Genomic DNA, 20,616 nt, shown 5'->3' with positions numbered 1-20,616 from the left:
TTATCACCTGGCTCTAACAGTTGCAGAGATGGAAAGAAGTGATGTGTTTCGTGACCTTGTGACAGTGCTTGGCAGTTACTGAAGTGTACCACCAAGCACCCTCTTTGTTGGTATCACCACCATCATTTCTATTGTGCACCAAGATTTCATTGAGAAAATGAAGTAAGGACATACCAGGACTCGAGGAGTCGAGAAGCCTGAGTTTTTGCTCTGGTGTTGGGGGATGTTGCTATGACTGACCTTCCAGGTCCCAGGGATCTGCCAACCCATCTGCACAGATGAAGAGACTCAGGCTTGACTAGTGCATTTGTGGCAGGGCCTAGGACTGAGCTGGGGCCGGTCTTCAGACTCCTAGTTCAGAGCTCTTTCCACTATGACCCGTGATTAAGTCACCGCAGAGAATCCTGTTAAGAGCAGGACAGCCATCCTCATCACTTGTTCTCCCACCAGGCCCTGCTTCTCAGGTGAAGGGAGTCATCTGCTGGGTCTAAGGTAAGGAGAACGCACCCACAGGATAGGCCATGTCAGGCCATCACACGGCCCTGCCCAGGGCAGGGATTATTCCTCCCAGCTCTGCCCCTTAGCACCTAGTCCAGAGGAGTGAAGAAGAAAGCAAGGAAAAGAAGGAGACAGACATAGAGAAGATTATTATTAAAACAATAACAGCTCCTGCTTACTAAAATTTTATCCTGTGCATATTATGCTGATTATTATATTATTTAAACTCACAACTCTTTAAGGTAGATGTTATCAGTAACCCCATTCTATAGATTAGCTTCCTCAAAACAGAGCTACAAAGTAGTTATTATTAATTTAATTTTATATCTCTAGAAAACCCAGGCTCCAGGATTGTCTACAATTGCACCATGTATCATAGCAGTGTCAAGATCCAAAACTAGCTGCTGGTGACTCCAAATCCCAAGCTCTTGTCACACTGTCCTCAAGGAAGCACAGGGCAGCCTTCCATTTACGCCCAATCAGAATAAAACTGTAGTTTCTGATCAAATCACTGCCAAAGCGCAAACATTCCAGGAAGTGACTCCACACAGAAGAAGCGCTGACACCTAGTAAAAGGCCCACAATCTGCCCTTCACACTCTGGGCCTCACTAATGATCCGGGGATCAAAGGAACCCAAAGGACTGGCTGCCTGTTCAAACTGCCGTGCTGGTGCGCGTGGTCAGCACCCCAGGACAGTGCCAGGCCTGGGAGAGTACCTGTCATTTCCCCAGAGGGGGAAAATACTGGCACAAAGTTCTGCCATACTTTGATTCCTTTCTTTGCGGGGCTTGTATCCAAGTGTAAACGCCACTCACAAGCCATCTAAAGCATCTCTCTATAAAGGTGTTCTGACCTGGCAAAGGACCCGCCTCTCACTATGACACATTCTCCCCTCCTTCACTTGTACTAATGATCAAATGAGGCAGAAGAAAAATGTGGGCTTGGTTAGTGCTTGGGAACTAGCCAGAGGAGAAGATGCCAGTTGCTATGTTCCATTTCCATAGCTACTAGAAAACACACTGTTCCCTGGCTCTGTGGAGCGACCCCTCGTTTCCTGATTTCCTTTGGCACACCAACCAACCATGTAACTGATTTTTTTCATGATCAAAGTCAATTAGGAGGTGGTCCCAACTGTACCTCAAATGGAGTTTTAATTTGTGTGTATATTATTAGGCTAGGCCTTTTCCCTCTGGAACATTCACTTCGGTGAGAGGAATGAGGGCAGACAGCTTAACGTGGAGCCTGCCACCCGGATTTGCAACTTGGGATAATATTTCTTTATAATGAGAAGCATTTTGAAAGAGCACTTTAATATCTCACAGAACAGAGTGTTTGATGTCCCTCTCTGACTCCCTACAGCTTCCCGGTCTCCTGCCCCACAGGCATTTTCTAGCCCTCTGGGACCATATCACATTTTCTTCCTGTCTGTCTTTGTGCACTGAACAAAGCACGGATAAATATGAGTTCCCTGTTTCTCCTCTTTGATTATACACAGACTCCTGGTTTGGTTTAGCCCTTCCATTAAAAAGTTTAAGGCAGTATGGAATTCTGGGCACCATGATAATTATCACGATAATGAAAATAACGACAACGATGACAATGTGAACAGCAGCCACTCTCATTAACTGGAAGCTATACTGTGGCAAGCACTGTGCCAAGTGCTTTATCAACAGTATCATTGAATCCTCACAAAGGCCTGTGAAGCAAGTAGTGTTATTACCCTAATTTGCAAGATGAGGAAACTGAGGCTCAAAGAAGTGCAACAACTTGTCCAATGTTACCACTTAATTAGAGGTAGAGAATAAACTCATATCTGGCTTCAATCCAGACTGAACCTGTCCCTAACCACTAATACTACATTGCTTTTCTGATTCAGTATAAAGCTGTGGAAATGACAAAAATGAAAAAAATATTGCCAATCTGATTTTTATATGGACCTGCCTTATTTTGCTCAAATTTTGTTGGCAATATTTCCCTGAGAACAGACACTTGAGGTAACGTCTCTTCAGAACAGAAAGGACTTTAACAGAGCACTTCAGATGCTTGTGGAACACAACATCTGATGGGCCACACTGCTTCTCAGTCAATACCCAGGAGTCTCACTCCGTGTGGATTTCTCTGTCCCTTGAGCCTCCTGCCCATCCAGCCTCTGTGCTTTTGCTGATACGATGCCCTTTGCCTGGAATGGCTACCACCTTCTCTATTAAAAAAAAATTCCCCCACCTTTCAAGGCCTCCTTCAAATACGGCCTCTTCTGTGAGGATTTCCTACCTCATTCCCAGCCCAAAGTGACTGCTACCCCCAGCCCTGCGCCCTTACCATTATTTCTGCACTTCTCCCACAACCACTGCCCCGTGGGGTGTGTACCTGTGCTTCCTGTTCCTTGCTGGTCCCTCCAGCAGGCTTAGTACCTAGGGGAGCAGATCTGAAGAGAGCGAGCTCTGGTCCTCACCAGCTGCACATCGACAGGTGTGTCACTTACCTACTATGACCCTCAGGTTTTTTATCCATGTTGGCATGGAAATAACATAAAACCATCTCCTAGGTTCTTATAAGGATTATATTTAATGAAGGTTCTTTATAGGTTATGAAGTGTAAGCATTATTATTATGTTGCTTAATAGTTAATGAATGAAGGAACACTCAAATATTCTAATTTAATACAGTCTCTGCCTAATATACAGACTGATGTTTGCATATATGTGAAACTACCAGCACAGTCTTGGGCCTATGCAATTAAGTGTATGTACAGTGCTATTTAATAGTGGCACTATTTAGTAGACTCAGTGTGTTACAGAAAAGTTAGGAGACATAAACAATGAGTTGGAAGAGTTTCTAGTTTTCAGGTAAAGAAAAATGCTACTTATCTGAAAATTTTCATTTAAAGGTTTGCTATCCTCCTACTCTATCTCCCCTCAGATACCCCTTTTGCATACTCAGTTGGATAGATTCAAATGTCTGCTCATATATACAGAGACACGCACACACTGAGACACACACAGGAGCCTGAGGAGTACATATTCCCGTACAATTCTACAGATGGCCTGAGTGGCAAATTTGGGACAATGTGATGAAATGGAGCCTACAGCACAATTAATGATACTGGCATTTTTTTTTCTTTCCTCACTGGAGGCTGTGAACAAAATCTAACTCCAGGCTGAAGGGCGTGATAAATCTAGCTGCCTGCCACACACCAGCAGGAAGGGCTTTCTGCAAAGTGAAATGTTACACCCATGGCAATCTCCTCATGCTGGATGAAGCCTGGAGAAGAGCAGAATCAGATACCACGAGTGCTACTGCTCAGTAAGTGATGGGTCTTGAGGTCTCCTGATGTCCATAATCCAGGCCTTCTGTTTGCTCCAATCCTGAAGCACTCTGGGTGCAAACCACAGCCCCATTCAATGCACAGGTACGTGGCAATGCTGGCATAGTACACAGCACAGGGCAGGCGGACGTTCATTTTTCTTCCATAAGAAGATAAGTTGGTTTCTTTCTTTAGCAGGGAGCATTTCGGATGCGGTGAGCACCACGCACCCCACGGCTGTGGGAAGACAGAGCCCAGGGAGAAGAGGACGGGCTCTGGGGGCAATCCTAGCTCTCTCCCTTCACTGCTGATGTGGCTTTGAGCAAATGACTGAATCTTCTTGGACCTCAGTTTCTCTTCTTTAAAAATGAAAATAAAGATAGATCGGTGCCTAGCACACGGTTGGCATGTGACAAATATTCACTGGATAAGTAAGACTTCTGAGAAGACTGAATGAGGAGATGCACGCGACACTTGGAACAGTGCCTGCGTGGCACGCGGTAAGCTCTCAGTCCCTGTGAGCTGCCGTCTCTGGCACATCAGCTTAGGCCTTGCTGGGGGTGGCTAGGAGCAGGGAAAGCCTTAGACAGGACAGCAAAGTGCCCCTCGTTTTCCCTAAGCCTTGGGTATGGGGCACATGACATTAGAGGAGCGCTCGTAGAGGCAGCATGGTCTATACAGGATTTAGAGTCAGAAAATTTAGTTTCTAGGCCCAGCCCTACTGCTTACCAGCCATTCTAGCTGAACAAGTTATTTAACTGCAGCAGCCTCAGTTTCCACATCTGGGGCTTGCTTGCAGGACAAGGAAATGCAGTTAATAATTCTATACAGTGCATGAACTGCAGAAGATCAACAGATTTGAAAGGCCTCACCAAGGGCAAGGTATTTATGTATTTGTCTAGTGGAACCTCCCTTTTAGGGGGAAGGCGGCCAGTGTTCACCAGCACTCGTTGTGATTTACTGTAGTTCTACATTCAAAGTCTGCAGTACAATAGAATAAAAGTACAAATGGAGGCCCGTAGATAAGTAAAGCACACAAATGGATGTTTTAATGTGCAGTCTTCTGACAATGATGCCAAAAATAGCCAACATTTCTATTTGCTGTCCTCTGCTTTTGTTTAGGCTGTTCCATCTTCCAGAGAGCCATACCCACTTTCTCTTCAATATTTTACTTGACTTATAAGCTCAATGCCTTGGGGAAACTTCACTTGATCTTCCTAATTAGAATGAAATGTTTTCTCCTTTGGGATCCCACAGGGATAAGGTTCAAACACCAGCGACATACTTTTATCATCTGCCTGGTATTGCCACCAGCTCTTTACACATGTGGCTTTACAGGAGGCTGTGGATGGCTGAAAGGCCGCAATGCCAGCTTATCCGGCTCTGTCTGCTCCTTGCAACCCGGCAGATGGGCTCAGCCAGTGCTCTCCGCCATTTTAACCCAAACGCGGGGAAGCTCCCTCTACTTAATCCCAGATTACCTCAAATTCCCACATCCCAGGATGACCCCTGGCTGCTAAACCTGAGAGGGCTTAAAGTCTCTAGGTGATCCAGCCACTGGGAAGGGTGAGAATTGCATTTACTCAGCATCCACTGGGGGCCACCCACTGGACTGGACCCTTTGCAGACATTCTCTCACTTAATACTCAAAACTCTTAGACAGTTACTGACATTTTACCAGTGAGGAAACCAAGACCCAGAGAGACTATAAAACTTGTCTGAGCTGGGGCTGGAACGCAGGTCTTTCCTAGCCCCAATTCTGCGCCTTTGCTGCTAGACCATATTGCTGCCTGCAGAAGGACAAAGCTGTTCAGATCTGGTTGTGTTGTTTTACTGATAGGAGGAAGCACCGAGTGGAAAGAGAAACACCCTATTTTTACAGCCACCTCTCCTCTCACCGTCCTCTTCCCCCTGTACCCGCCTTCCTTCCTGCCAGCCGCTCCCCCAGGCCCTGGTGGACCTAAATGCCCCTGCGCAAGGCTAGGAATTAACAAAGTGAAAGAATAGCCATCAGGGAGATTGTTTCCTCTTTCTCTCTGCACTTAAGTGCAATTAAATTATGTTCTTTCACAGTAATTAGTCTGGAATAAAAATCAGACTTAGGGAAAAAGCCTTTCCAACGATGCCCACAATCTGTAAAATCAACTCCTGTCCACACTCCCTGGGCGAAGTTGTAGAGGAGAACCCCCCGAGACCCAGCTGGGGCTCCCTCCTGGCAGACAGGGCTGTGCTGCCTCCTCAGGGGCTTTGCAACTGTCCGGAGGGCAAACGAATAAAATGAATATTCTGGTGAACTTGGGTCTTTTCTTTTTTGAGACAACATTTCCAAACTCAGGAACTGCTTGGCCCTCAAACCTAACACATCTCATTTGCCAGGGGGAAGGGAAGACAGATTTCATTTACTAGTGGCTCTTGCTGGTAAGAACTAGGTGCCCGACAGTCCTGTCACTCCCACAATGGCCTAGTACCTTTGTCCACAGGGCAGGAGAGACCGAGGCTCCGTGAGAGTGAAGTTCTTGCCTACAGTGGTGCAGTAGTTAGGAACGATGAGGTCCAAAGCCAGGTCTGTGTCCCGTGCTGACCACTTTTCAGCAGCCATCTCTGGTTTTCTCTCTTCCAGTTTTCCCTCCCTTTAGTTTCCAGGAGCCATTTTTCACTCTCATGTTATGTAGACTGTCCATCTTTGATCTCTGCAAGAACTTGGAGCCACTAATGTTTACTTTTTCTTTCCCTCCACTCCATGCCTGGCAGCATCTGTTGGGTTCTGGTCCTGACATCCTCCCCTCCTCTCCTTCAACAAAATTTTGCTGAACACATGTCACATCACACCAGACCCTGGCACAAGAAGCAGTGGCTACGACACTGAGCATGACAGAAATTGTTTCTGCCTGCAAGGAGCTACAATCTAAAGGTGGAGACTGACACTAAACAATCCATGTCACGGTCATTCAGCAGCAATTGTGTGAGCACCATGAGTGCTATAAAAGCATACAACTGGGCTCCTGGCTTAGTGTGAGGGGCTCAGAGGGGCTTGCTTGACTAAGTGACATCTGATGCAAGCTAAGCTCTTGAAAAAGAACTGACTGTGGGGAGGGGGATGAGAGGTGGCAGGTGGCTCCACTCCAGGGATCCTTCAGCCTCTTGGGACATCAGAGCCCCTTGTGACCCGACCCCCCATCTCCCACCAGTTAGACTGGCTGACCCAAGATGAGACACAAAGTGCCATGCTGGCGGGACTGCAGGGAAATTGGACACCTGTGGAGGCCCTGGAATTCAGTCCCATCCTTCTGAAGAGGATGGAGCAGTGCTCCTCTGTTAAACTCACCTCAAGAGCTTTGAACTGCTCACACCTGTGCCCCGGGAATCCGACTCTGAGGAATACACCCTCCCTAAGGTAATCCAAAGAAGAAAGCAGAGCAGAGGCACAAGATGTTCACAAAAGTGCTACTTATGATAAAGACCAGGAGTGTAATAAGGGGAAAAAAAAAAACACAAGATGAAAATATAATAGCAAAAACTGGTAACAGCAGAAATACAATGATGTAGTAACGGCACAAATACAATAGAGCTATTAAACTTGACAAGAATGAGAATTATGTCAGTACTTGAAACTGTTTGCATGAAAAAATGGCCTATGAAGGAAGAAGAACATAAAACCTGTGTGTTCACGCCGACCACGCAGAGGTGTTGGCTGCTGCCCTTCAAGGAGGTTAAGTATAACACGCAGAAAACCCCAGAATGTTTCTCTTCCTTGTCCTAATAGCTTGAATTCTGAATTATATCTTAAAAAATTCTCAACACCACTTAAATATCCTAGAGTTTGAAAATTATTTTGAATAATACCTGATTTTGAATCCAGTAATTAAATCACTTCTTTGTGCACTACACTTCTCAGAAACAGTGCCTAGAACTACAGAGACAGGACGGAGAGTGGTTGTCAGAGGTGGAGAGTGAGGAGAGGGGACTGACTGCCAAGGGGCATGAGGGAACTTTCTGGGGTGACAGAAATGTTCTGTGTTTCGATTGGGGTGGTGGTTTGTCAGAATTCATAGAATGGTAACTTAAAACATGTTAATTCTCTGTATGTAAATTACATCTCAATAAATCTGATTTAAAGGAGGGGGTTTGGGCCTGGTGGCTGAGGGGGTCAAAGGTAAGTAAGGGAGCCTTGCCTGAGCAGTGTCTGGGTCTCAACCCTAGTGTGAGGCCCCTAGAAGTACAGTCAGAGCCCTGCACGTTGCTAAGGAAAGGGGTGACAACAGGTGGGGAGACCGATGTTATCCCTTTGCCCTCCACATTCACTCTCCTTCCTTCTCCACCCCGCTGTGCCCTGGGAGGCGGATCCACAGGGCCTGGATGGTTCCCTGGGGCTCTGGCTTCCAGCTAGCTGGGTTCCACCAGAGGGAGGAGATCATAGGGCGGGAAGGGAGTGAGGCTGAGATATCTGTTCCCTGGCTCCCTCACCACCTTCCCTCTACTGAAGACCACAAATCCTGCCAAGCAGTCCCCTCCTGCGGCTGCCTCTTCTGGTCCTGGTAACCTCTCTCCCCTGCCCCTCGTGCCTGGGACATTAACAGTAAGTAACCTGCTGTCATTAGCCTGGGGTGGCACTATTCCTTGACACTCTGCCCTCCCTTTTGTAATCAGTCTCTTTATTAAACTCTCCTCAAATTAAAAACAAATGAATGATCAAACAAACAAACCCCACAACCCACTGCCTGAATACTTCCTTTGCCAGAAAGATCACTACTAAACGGTTCTATCATAGGGCAGGTCTGCAAACTGGAAAACAGTCTTTCATGCCGATGAAACATGTTGAATGACTTAACTTTAGCCAGTCTTTCATTTGTTTTTTTTTTTTTTTTTTTTTTTTTTTTGAGACAGAGTCTTGCTCTGTTGCCCGGGCTAGAGTGAGTGCTGTGGCGTCAGCCTAGCTCACAGCAACCTCAAACTCCTGGGCTTAAGCGATCCTCCTGCCTCAGCCTCCCGAGTAGCTGGGACTACAGGCATGAGCCACCATGCCCGGCTAATTTTTTCTATATATATTTCAGTTGGCCAGATAATTTCTTTCTATTTTTAGTAGAGGCGGGGGTCTCACTCTTGCTCAGGCTGGTCTCGAACTCCTGACCTCAAGCGATCCACCCGCCTCGGCCTCCCAGAGTGCTAGGATTACAGGCGTGAGCCACCACGCCTGGCCCATTTGTTTGTTTTGATTCCTATTGTACAAATGAGGAACTTACAGCTTCAGGAGAATAAATTCTTGCCCAGGTGGTTGGGCTAGTGCTGGCAGAAGGATAGAGCAAATGCGATCACTGGTCTACAGTCTGGGGACTGCAACTTCTGCTCCTCTCATTCCAGACACAGGCTCCCCCAGCACAGCCCACTCCATCAAACAGCTCTCCTGTTAGAAGAACCTTCTCCCACGGAGCCCACGGTGGCCCTCCCATCATTTCACCCCTCGGGCTGGCTCTGCCCTCTGCCGCCCCCTCCCCCGCGGCAGCATTTCAGACAACTGCAGAGAGCCATGCTGGTCTCCTACGTCCTCCTTTTGGGGAGCTGGAAGATATCTGTCTGGGTTCTGTTATAAAGAGAACAATCTATATATGTCTTGCTATTAGCAATTCCCACAGAGCAGCATGAAGGAATCAATCTTGGAGAGAAAGGTGTTAATGCAGGATCCTGCATCTTTATCACTTTTTCCTCCTCCTAAAAGACCATGTTCAATCATTTCCATTTCCCATTCTTTGGGCTATAAAGCTAAATCTATGGCTTCTGTCCAAAAGGCCTGACATAAAGTCAAAGAGAAAGGAGAGAAAATGAGCCTATTGCGCACAGATAACACCCGGGCCCAAAGTGCAACAGGCCCGTGCTTATGAAGCCAATAGCATCTGAGATCCTGACAGTGCATGAGCTGAACCAGATGGAAATAATTGGGGGGGGATTGGGGGGGTGTTGTTCTATTTGTACTTTTTTTTTTCTACTCATCTCATGACCATTTCACCTGTAGCTGAGTACAGGACATAAAATGCACAGTTCTGCCACCACACTTTTGCCCATCCTGTTTTTCTGCCTAGACTACCCTTGGCAGACTTAACCATCTTGCAAGATCTTTTATTCAAACAAGTCTTACTGAGCACAGCTACCTTGTGCCAGGCTTTGTGCTAGGAATCGAGTATGTAGCAAAGAGTAAGGCATTAGGAGATGGAGGAGTGAGAATAGTACCCTAAAGGGAAATGAAGTCTAATATCTCTTCTAACTGGATTGCTGCCATACTTAAGTCCAGTTTGCACAGTGAAATGTCAGAGATCTCGAGAGAGTCTACACAATTCTATGCAAATCACACTTAATGCCCAAGTTCACCTCTATCAACAGTTCCCAGATAGCCTTGAGAACTGGATGACCCAGGCTCTTCCAGACCAAGAACTGCAATAATATTCCAGCAAGCAAAGCTAAGAGCTGCCTTTTGAAGAAGAGCAATTAAACATTAAGCTTAGCAACATTCTCACTTATAAATTAAACTATCACCACTTCAAGCAAGGGTTCTGATTTTTTTTTTTTTTTTGTAATCTACAATCAGCTTCTGGTGGAGGTGAAAAATGTGACCTAATTTTTAAAAAGGATCCCTCACTGCCACTGTGCATGTTGCAACGTTCCACTATAGTCACCTGGAGGCAAACATTTGTGCCTCCACCCTTTATGTCCCAGTGCAGTTTCCTACAGGCAAAGAACTATACACCAGGAGGACTTTACTGGACCCTCCAGTCCCACTGCAGTCTGGGTGAGGGCCAAGGAGGGGTAACAACAATCTCCCAAGCCCACCAGCGAGGGACATCTCCTGTATCACATCATCTATTTAACCTGCACAGCAGCCTTATAAGGCAGTGCTATTATTTTTCCCACTTTGCAGATGAGAAAACCAAGGCTCCAAAGGTCACATAGCTGGAGGGTGGCAGAGCTGAGATTTCCACCGAGTTGGGTAGGCTCCAAATCCTGTCTTCTTTCCTGGTGCGAACGCCATGCTGCCTTGCAGAAACCATGGCAAATGTTGCCGACGCCCTACAAGGTGGACCTGGGCCTGATGACGGACCAAACCGCAGCCAGGGGACACTGAGGTCTTCTGTGAAATGTGACGCTGTTCCTGGTTTTCATACTATGAACGAGCCTTTTTTGTTTCCATTTCCAAAGGTCTATCTGGCAAGATAGGTGCTTAAAGAGTCAAGATATTAATCCGTGGCTCTTCTGCGTCACTCAGTGTCTACTTTTTACGTAGGGATTCAGAGTGCCAGGGAAGCTGTCAGCTTTATCAGGAATAGGCAACTGTCAGTGAAGCAAAAATCAACTTTTGTCCCAGTTAAAGAAATGACATGAGGTACTTTTTAGGCGATGACTCTTCTCACGGCTGCTTCCCTGGGACAGCAAGACATCCCTACAAATGTTTTCTGACGGGTCCCCCTGCTTGTTCTGTCAGCTGCCCTTGTGGCTAACACAGGCTGGGAAGCCCACAGGCACTGCAGTGAGGCGGGCCTGGCCCCAGTTTAGTGCCACTCAGGAGTCACTAATACTCTTTTTCCTGTGATGCTAATGGTACTAATAATACTATTAATAATAACAGTATCTAATTCTGTGCCAGGCAGTGGGCTAGGTACTTGGTACAAATTATCTTACTGGAATTTCACAACAAGCTTGTGAAGTAACCACTATTATTACCCTCATTTTGAGGCTGAGAGAGATTAAGGCACCTCGCCTGGCATCACAAAGCTGGTAAGCAGCAGAGCGGAGACTGGAAAGCAGCAGCCTCATTTCAGAACCCACGCTCTGAGCCGTGATGCTGCCCTTGGTTTCCTCTCCTATGAAGTGCACTGATCATCCCAGCCACAACTGTTATAAAAGTCCTGAGCAAAGTGGAAACTGAGGTTCAGAGAGGTTAAGCAACTTGCCCAAGTTTACACAGTCAGCAAATGATAGAGCCTGGTTCTGAACTGGGGCCTTTTGACTCTTCATTGTGTGCCCAGGACCTATGCAGCAGGTGGCTGGAAGCGTGGCCTTTGAACTCCCACGTCAGGGTTGAATCCCGGCTATCATTTACTGGTTGTGTGACCCTGGAAAGTTGCAAACTTCTTTGAGCTTTAGTTTCCTCATCTAGAAAATGCAGAAAATGATACTCATCCCACAGAATGGTTGTGAGGGTCCAGAGAGATGACATACATAATGGGGCTTGGCCTAAGGCTAGGCACATAGTAAAAATTCAAAGGACCAAATACTAGCATGGGAAAGTGATGGTATGAGGGTTAAGAGTGTGAGCTCAAAAGAGAAAAAATTTTAAAAAGTATTAATTCAAGAGCTAGAGTGCCGTGGTCAGGTGGATCCCATCCAAGCATTTGCTGTGTGACAGTGGGCAAGTTACTCAAGCTCACTGGGGCTCAGTGTCCTCACCTGTAAATTGCGGTTGTTAGGAGATTTCAATGAGAAAACACAAGCAACGTGCTTAGAGCAGAAAGGGGCACGTGGACAGCACACGGTCAGAGCTAACTGCTCTCACTATTGATGATAAACAGCAGCCAGTGTTATTTACTACTCCACACCACACCTCCTTGGTGAAAATGTTTAAAAAACAATTAAATGCTATAAAATAAGGCATTATTGCCATGGCTGTAAACGCTTCCTGGTTTGATGGAAAACTAGCCTTCCCCTCATATCACTCCCTTCACCTTTTGTTCTGCAAACAGATTTCTTCAGAAAAGAACAGGCAGGGTATTCAAATGGGGACCAACAAGGACCTGACCCCTTGCTAGGGGGAACGGGTGAACAGAACCATGCAAACTCATCCTCACGGCTGCCTTGCTGAATTGGCCTCTTTGGAGACAAACGTGCACATTTTCTCTCTGAAGAGATCCCACAGGGGCCTGAAGATCCCCGCCCAGGCTGGGGCAGCCAAGTGACACTCCCCGCAGAGCAGGAGAGGCCCAGAGGCAAAGCCCCAGGCTCCACAAGCTTTGTGGGTGGTAAGTGCTGACTCCAGTTTCTCTATTTTCCCATGAAAATGCCTGTAAATGTATCTATAATGGAAAGGTCACTGGTTGCACAAGTTTCTCAAGAAACTTCCCAACTAAGAGATGGAACGTGGAAGGGATCTGTCAGGATCACCATCCAGACGTGGCAGCCCTGGGCAGACACGAGCAAAAGAAAAATTCTTCCCGCCCTCGGTTTCTGCCTCCCCCTCTGCTGGCGAGGTGATGCAATTCTTATCTGGAACTTGATAGCATGTAGAAAATAATTAGAAATGAAAAGGTTATTCATAATTTTTAAATGAGTTAATTAGTAAATCCAGTCAGACTCACTCATTACAGTAATTAATAATTGATTGTACTTGAAATTAAACACAATTTTTCATCAAAAATCTAATTAAATATCTGTGCTTTCGCCTGTTGATTAGATCACTTGGTCTGTTGGAAGAGAGTCTTTGTTAAGGATATTTGTGCTTGGCTGAGACAATTAATTTGGTTTTTAATAATTGATAGCTCCTTACAAGTTAGTCATCACAGCCTGTAATTATGGCCAAGCCACAAGATGGTCACCCCTTGCCCTCAGTAGCTGAAGGAGACCAAGCGATAAGGCTGCTGCCCCCCAGGCCTTGAAGCAAGGTTGGGACGTCCTCACACCTGGAATGCGTCCACCTGCATGAGCCTACTCCCACCTTGCAAACATCCTTCTGAGGTAGTGGGCGGTGCCTATTTTCTAGAAGAGGAAGTCAGAACTCAGAAAGAGAAGGAATTAATTGCCCAAGGGTGAACAGCTGCTATGTGGGTTTTCGCTGGGCTGAGTCTCCAGGTGACAAAAGGAATGCCCCCAGGCTTGCCTCTCTGACCTGACCCTTGGATATGAACTCTAGAGTCCAGTCTTAATGCTTCTACGCAGATAGAATTTTATCAGAAGGATGTATTTATTCTTGGCAAGGACATACTATCAATGACTTGAGACACAAACCCTCCTGAAGTGACCTTAGATCTACCCCTTCTCTCCACCTACACTGGCATTGTCTTTGTTGAAGCCATAAGCTTTTCCTGACTAGTTCACTGCAATAGTTTCCCACCAGGTCTGCCTTCTACTGTTTCCTTCCTCTAACCTTATCTTTCTAAAATAAAAATCTGACTATGTCCTACCACTGCTTAAAACCATACAATGGCTTCCCAACTGCCCAGCCAATAAGGTCCTCAACTTGTCCTCCTAGCTGATCTTCATAATCTGATGAAACACTCCTGCATTAACTCCAACGGTGCACCCCACAAGACTCAAATACTTCAAATACAGAAAATTTCTTTGCCACCACATCATCCTTTTTCAAGTCCTTGTAAGTTCCCCTACTTTGAAATACCCTTCCTGCATGTCTACTGCTGGCTAACGCCTACTTGAAAATTCAGCTCAAACATCACCTTTCTCAGGAAGCCTTCTCTAGTCCCCTCGGCTGGGGTTGAGTATTCCCACAGCCCCTGAGCTGCTGTGTAAATCAATCACTGTTTTAGATTTGCCTGCTAACATAGAGACCTCCTCTTTTAAGCTATGAATGCCTCAAGGGTAGGGACCGTATCTTTAACCCTAGCACTTAGCATCATGCCTGGCTCAAAGCAGACACTCCGTATGGTTTGCTGAATGAAAAATAAAATTCATAAAATAGTAGATTCTAAGACTGTCAACACTGGAAGAAAAATTAAAGGTCGTCCAAGGAAAACCCCTAATCAGTGCTTGAATCTTATTCTTGCCAAGTGTTCACTGAGCTCTATTTGTACCCTTTCTGACAGGGAGCTCACTCCTTCCAACAGTAGCCCCTATCTTCAGATAGCTGAAGACCGACCATGTATTCTAATTAAATGGGAGAGGAAGAAACCCACGGGATAGAAAATAGGACAGAGTTTGATTAATCATGTAAAGATTTACTTTTTCTCATTAACTAGACTATATGGTAGAAACTTCAAGACTTCAATGGAAAACAAATTGATGTCCATATGCAGCAAATGACTTGACTTTTGAATAGTGACACTGCCTGTCCAAAAGTCTACTTGCTTGGGAAATATAATAATGTAAGTCAAAAGCAGGAGCTGTGCCAGTGGCTGGTGGGGACACAGTGCTGGTGGTGCCAGAAGACACTTTCATACAAAGCAATGGTGCATAGAACCCCACGACCCTCACCTTGATGCGATCTGTATCAATGACACACCTCTTACAGAGCCTGGGTAGGCCCTGACCTCTCCCACTTTGGCTGTTCCTTTTAGCCAAGGACCGACAGCAGGGATGGCAAATGCCTGATACATCAATATTTTCCATTCCTGTGACCATGACAGACATCAATCACAGAATCTTTCCCAACATACCTTTCTAGGCAGCAAGAACTAATCAATCAGATAGAAGGAGAGATGAAACAGGCATGCCATCCTGGCCTTGGAGCCAAGAAATTCTCAAAGCCAGTGTTGACAAGGGGAAAAGACCTGACATACCAGAGGAGGATTATTATGGCTTGAGATACTTTAGGAGACATTCTTGTTTTCAGGACTGTCATCTCCTGATTACTTGTTTTTATAAAATTGAAGCATCTTGAGAGAAAAGTGAGCACAAAACTTGCATCACCCAAACTTCCATCCATGCCTGAACCCCCTCTCCACCTCTTGAACGGTGGTGGCCCGTGCTCTGTTAGTGGCTCCCAGTGGCAGCACTTGCTACCGCTCAAGACAGCCCCTTCCCAGCCACTCTGGCTTTTCTTGTTACAAAGTTCTTTTTCACACTGGACAGCAATCTGTCTTCTTTTGGCCTCTGCTGATGAGTTCTATTTCTATTTGTGGGGCTTGTGCTGAAAAAGTCCCCTTTGCTTAGAGAATCATCTCAACATTCTCAAGCGTAGGTTCCAGGCCTTCTCATGTTGGCCTGACCTACCTTAAATCTGAGAATTACAGCATCTGAAGGCTGGAAAGGACAGGGGAAGCCAGCCTTCCCTGCCACGCCTTGCCAAGAGGTTGAGTACACAGAGGCAGCAGACCACACAATGCCCACATCTTTTCAGGTTAATCTCTCCCCTGGGAGAAGACCAAAGGGCGGGGTCAGACAGAGGACACCAGACTGTCAGAAACACATCAGAGGACTGTGGACTGCGGAGTTAGAGCCGCCCTGCTGCAGCCAGGCAGGGGCGCAGGCAGAGCTCCTCAGGGCCCTGTCATGCTGGGGCTCAGGTGAGTGGGGCTCCACACTCCACGCATCCCACCGCCAGCTCCGTCTGCTCACTGGGACGTGCTGCTCCTCAGTAGGAATCTCCCTGGCTTCCTGACGATGGTTTAACTCTGGACCTTGGTTGCCATGATACCCTCTGACTGCCTCGCCACACCTTCGCCTTCAGACGTGCTTTCCTGGCAGTTTCCCTCCAGCCCCAGGGCACTGCACCTCCTCACTGCAGCCACGAGGCGCCCGGGGAAAGGCTGCCTGCTGCCCAGCCTCTCCAACTTGTCATTTCGTTTGTAGTGACTCCAGTCTATGACACGCATGCCATAGGTCACCGCAAAGGCTAGTTCTACCAAGTGCTTACGGCTCTGTGCTAGGCGCCCAACACCTGAAAGGACACGTGCTCAACTTCCTTCCTGGTATAAGTGCAGAGTGGGGAGAAGGGCCCCTGACAGTTTGGGGGTGTAGGCCGTCCAGCACGCCAACGCTGCTTGGCGCACACTGCGTGCTTTGACTGCCATGCTGGTGAGGAGCCTCAGTGCCCACAGCTGTCTTGGTCACTGCCCTCTGGGCCCAAGGGGAGCCAAGGGAAGCCCGGGTGAGGGGGCGCTTACCCACAAAGTACGCCAGCAGGATGACCAGCGTGGCCGAGATGACGATGGCGCTGAGGGCTGCGCACTTCCAGTTACAGTACTTGGAGGGCTTCTTGAGGTTGAAGGCCGGCCGGGCAAAGGTGCTGCGGGGCAGGGGCCGGGGCGGAGGGGAGTACACCGTGCTGGACGTCAGCGGGTACCCTGGTGATGTGGTGCAGAAGAGCGGGGAGGTGCCTCCAGGCTTGAAGAGGAAGTGCCTACGGACGGAGAGGAGCAAGAGGGCATCAGGGTCTGCCGGCGGCCTGGGCGCCCAGACACACCTGCAGGACAGAGGCAGCAGTAGAAGAGGCATGCAGAGGAGCCTGGAGAGAGAGAGTCACCCAGAGACAATGGGAGGGACGCGAAAAGGAGAACACGGACCAGACCACAAAACAGGGCACACGAAGACACGTTTTCACGGAACATGGATGGGAGAGCCCTGCCCGTGGGAAACCCACCCAAGGCAAGGCAGGTGTTACCAACTCAACAGAAGGCTGGAGTTGAGATCCTTTTCCTGGGAATGGATGGGACTGAGTTTCTGTTTCTTGGGGAATAAATTACCTGTTCTCTAAAATTATTACAGTAGCTTGGAAAGTGTCTAAAATCTTGTTCTATCCCCTGGAGACAATAGGGCCTAAAATTTTTCTTCTCCTCCCAGTATGTACATTGCCAGTGCATCTTGGTTGAGGATTGGAGTACCCTTCTTTTTAAAGGGGGTCTTGTTGGTGTTGAAGCGAAGAAACCACCACTAACTTCCGCCATGGCCAAGAGTCCCCTAGCAGCTGTTACACAGCCAATGGCAGCAAAGGCCTGCAAAGCACTCTGCTCAGAAGCCAGACTGCTGCCTTCCAAGCCCCAGGTAAAAGCTGTGTGAGAGGGCAGATGGGCAACTGCACCCTACAGCCCAGCTGCAGTCTTGAGGGCAGCAGGGCACAGTCAAAGCACATGGTTGTGGCCAAACTAGGTGTCAGGGAATCCTCCACAGCTTGGCTTTAACCATGGCCATGGGAGGACTTGCACGCAGCCTGGGAAATGGAGTGCATTAGTTGCACTGTACACCCCTGCAAGTCTTAGGGTAAACCCACCTCTGTTGGGGTTCAAGATGCCTCAGACCACAGAATACACACTCAGAATACATACAATACAGGGCCTGTGCTGCATAAACACTGCTACATGAGATGGTTTTCAGAATGGCAAAGGCAGCCAGTGAGATGCTGAGAGCTGCATATTAACAAGACTGTTAATATGCTGGGGGACAGGGTATTCCAAGGATACACTGTTGCAAGTTGATCATGGACTCGGGGATGGGCATGCAACATGGGTCACCTCCCCCAGGAGATCCCAGGGAAAGGTCTCAGGTCTGCATGCAAGTGCAGGAGCCACGGGGGGAGCACACACAGAGAGGAGCATGGGGATGTCACCTACCCGTCACTGTAAGCCCCATCATGGCGGGAGGCGCCGAGAATGTCCATCTCAATGAGGTTGTCCTGCAATGTCCCTAGGAATGGCTGCTTGCCTAGGTTTCTACACACACATGGAGACATGAATGAAGCAATGAGTCATGCATCGATGAGGGGGGTAGTAGAGAAACACATAAAGTGGCTGTTTGGTGCAGCTGTGCGTGAGACCAGCGGGACGTGGTTTCCAGGCGATGGGTCAGTGTGCAAGCCACATGTGCAAGGGGTCCACCTGGCACAGAGCATCCAGAGGGAACATTCTCTATACAAACCCGAACATCTGGCCATTTGTGCATCAAATCACAGCTCTCGCTGAGGAGGCCTGACATGTGTCCAACACTGAGCTAGGTATGTTACAGTCATTTTCTCAAGTCTACAGAATAGTTTAAGTGAGGAAGGTGTGCTATCCCCATTCTACAGATGAGGAAACTGAGATATGCAGAGGTAACAGGACTTGCCAAGCTCACCAGCTAGCAAGGTCCAAAGTAGAAATCTGAGCTCAGGTTTATATGATTCCAAAGCCTGTTCTTTCTCTTCTACTTGTTCTTTCTCTTCTGCTTACAGCTGCTTAAAGAGTAGTAGAGACACTCATTTTGCTACTCCAAAGAAAAAAGAAAGTCAGCATTTTTGGCTATTATTTTCTACAGCAATGGTTCTCAAACTTGAGTAAGCATCAGCCCATCTGGAGTGCATAGCTGCGGCCCACCCCTAGAGATTCGGGGTCAGCAGGGTGCATGGGGCCTGAGGCTCTGTATTTCTCTCAGGTCCCCAGGTTGGTGCTGCCCATGGTTGGAGTATCATGGTCCTTTAGCTGTGCAGGGACCTGGGTGATGATTGGTTAGCAAAGATGGCACCACACGGAAGACAGAGGGAATATTCTGTCCCCCAAGTACACTGAGGGCAGCCAGCGCTTTGTGACTTTGCCTACTTCTAACCCAGAACGAAGACAGACACACTGGCCCTTTTTGGTGTCAACCAGGCTTGCTACGCGACATCATTCACACCTGAGTGCCCTGGGGCCTGTTTTCTGATATTTTCAGGGTTGCTGCCAGCTCACTTTCAGACCCCATAGTGAGTCACTGCTGACACTCTAGTGGCGGCTTCAGCCTGGTTCCGTGTGCCCGGAGGAAGGACTAACTGCAGAAAGCTAGCTTTTGGGCCCACCCCTGCCAAGAACCTTCCTTCTGACTTTGGCCAGGTCTTGAGAACCAGTATACCCAAATTCAAGTCCTTTTTATGCTACTTTCTTGCTGTGTGAGTTTGGGTAAAACCCTTAACCTCTCTTAATTTTACTTCCTTCATGTAAGAAGGCATTATAATACTAAATTCACATGCTGGCTATAAGGATCAACTGAGATAATGCTGGAAGAAGTTTTAAGGACCATACAAATATTATAGAAGGACTAAAGCTAAATATAATAGCTGCTATCTACCCTGTATCTACCACATAATAATTACTATGCTTGGAGCTCTGCAACTATCTAATTTAAATCTTATTCCTCAAAACAACCCTACAGAGTCAGTATTATCATTGTTCTTTTGCAGACTGGCAAAGCAAGGGATACAGAAGTTAACTTCTAAGGTAGTATCATACAGTAAACAAGTGACATAGCTGGAACTGGAACCGGGGTTTGTCTGACCCCAGAGCTCAGGCCCTGTCTGCTTCATAACCCTGTCCCACTCTGCACAGCCTTGTGACTCCTGCCTCCTGGCCAGCCTCAAAGACCAAAACGAGGAGGGGCTGTAAGTACTGTTTCAACGTCCCATGTCATTAACACCCCAGGGGGGACAGTGAGAGATCAAGGCAACACTGTTTTGCAGCCAGGCCACCGAGTACTGCAGTGGCGGTGGGGACCCCTGGTTCAGTGAGTCATGAAGCGCTGTCTGGGCCCAGCAGCCCAGACAATAGGCTGTTCTGCTGCTGTTCGGGGGCCCTGAGGCCTCCCACAGTGTCTGGGAGGAACTGCAGGAGCGTGTAAGTCCCTCAGAGTGGCTTCATTTCTACCTCCAGGCAGGTGGTTCTGTTGATGGGAGGCTTGGTGGCCCAGTGGGAAGCACACAGGACCTGAGTCCCAGACTTATCATTCACTGGCCCTCGGCAGGTGAGCCCATCTGAGCACCCACAGAAGGGGATAATGCTCACTTATACAACCAGAGTGTAATTTGGATATCACTTGTCTGCTCATAGTCCTTACCAGGGCCCACAAGATCTTGTAGGATCTGGCCCCTGCTACTTCTCAAACTCATTTTCTGTGCTACAGCTTCACTAGCTGTTTCTCCAACAAGCCAAGCCTTTGCTTTCATCTGCCTCCCCCAAATACCTCTACGGATCAAATCCCTCCCGCAAATACCTGCATGAAATATAACCTCCCCTCTCAACTACTACCTTCTTACCCTAATAGCCCCCACCCCATTCTTCCCAACCATGCCCTGGCCCCTTGTACTGATTATTCCTCACAGCACTCAACACTCTGCATATATAAGGAAAATATAAGGCAGTGCCAGTGCAAGGGGCCAGGGCATG

The 20,616-nt window shown here is 47.6% G+C and overlaps 1 protein-coding gene across 1 annotated transcript in view; it reads right to left on the bottom strand.

Annotated features, from left to right (window-relative positions):
• TENM4 (teneurin transmembrane protein 4) overlaps positions 1-20,616 on the bottom strand; it is a 499,427-nt gene that overhangs the window by 200,377 nt on the left and 278,434 nt on the right. Inside the window, 2 exon segments of the mRNA XM_045557253.1 lie at positions 16,618-16,853; positions 18,061-18,159. Coding sequence (XP_045413209.1) covers positions 16,618-16,853; positions 18,061-18,159 — 335 coding nt within the window.

The sequence above is a fragment of the Lemur catta genome, chromosome 7 (assembly GCF_020740605.2).
Source record: "Lemur catta isolate mLemCat1 chromosome 7, mLemCat1.pri, whole genome shotgun sequence".
Lineage (NCBI taxonomy): Eukaryota > Metazoa > Chordata > Mammalia > Primates > Lemuridae > Lemur > Lemur catta.
The sequence above is the reverse complement of the archived record's forward strand: the minus strand, read 5'-3'. Positions and strand labels throughout refer to the sequence as shown.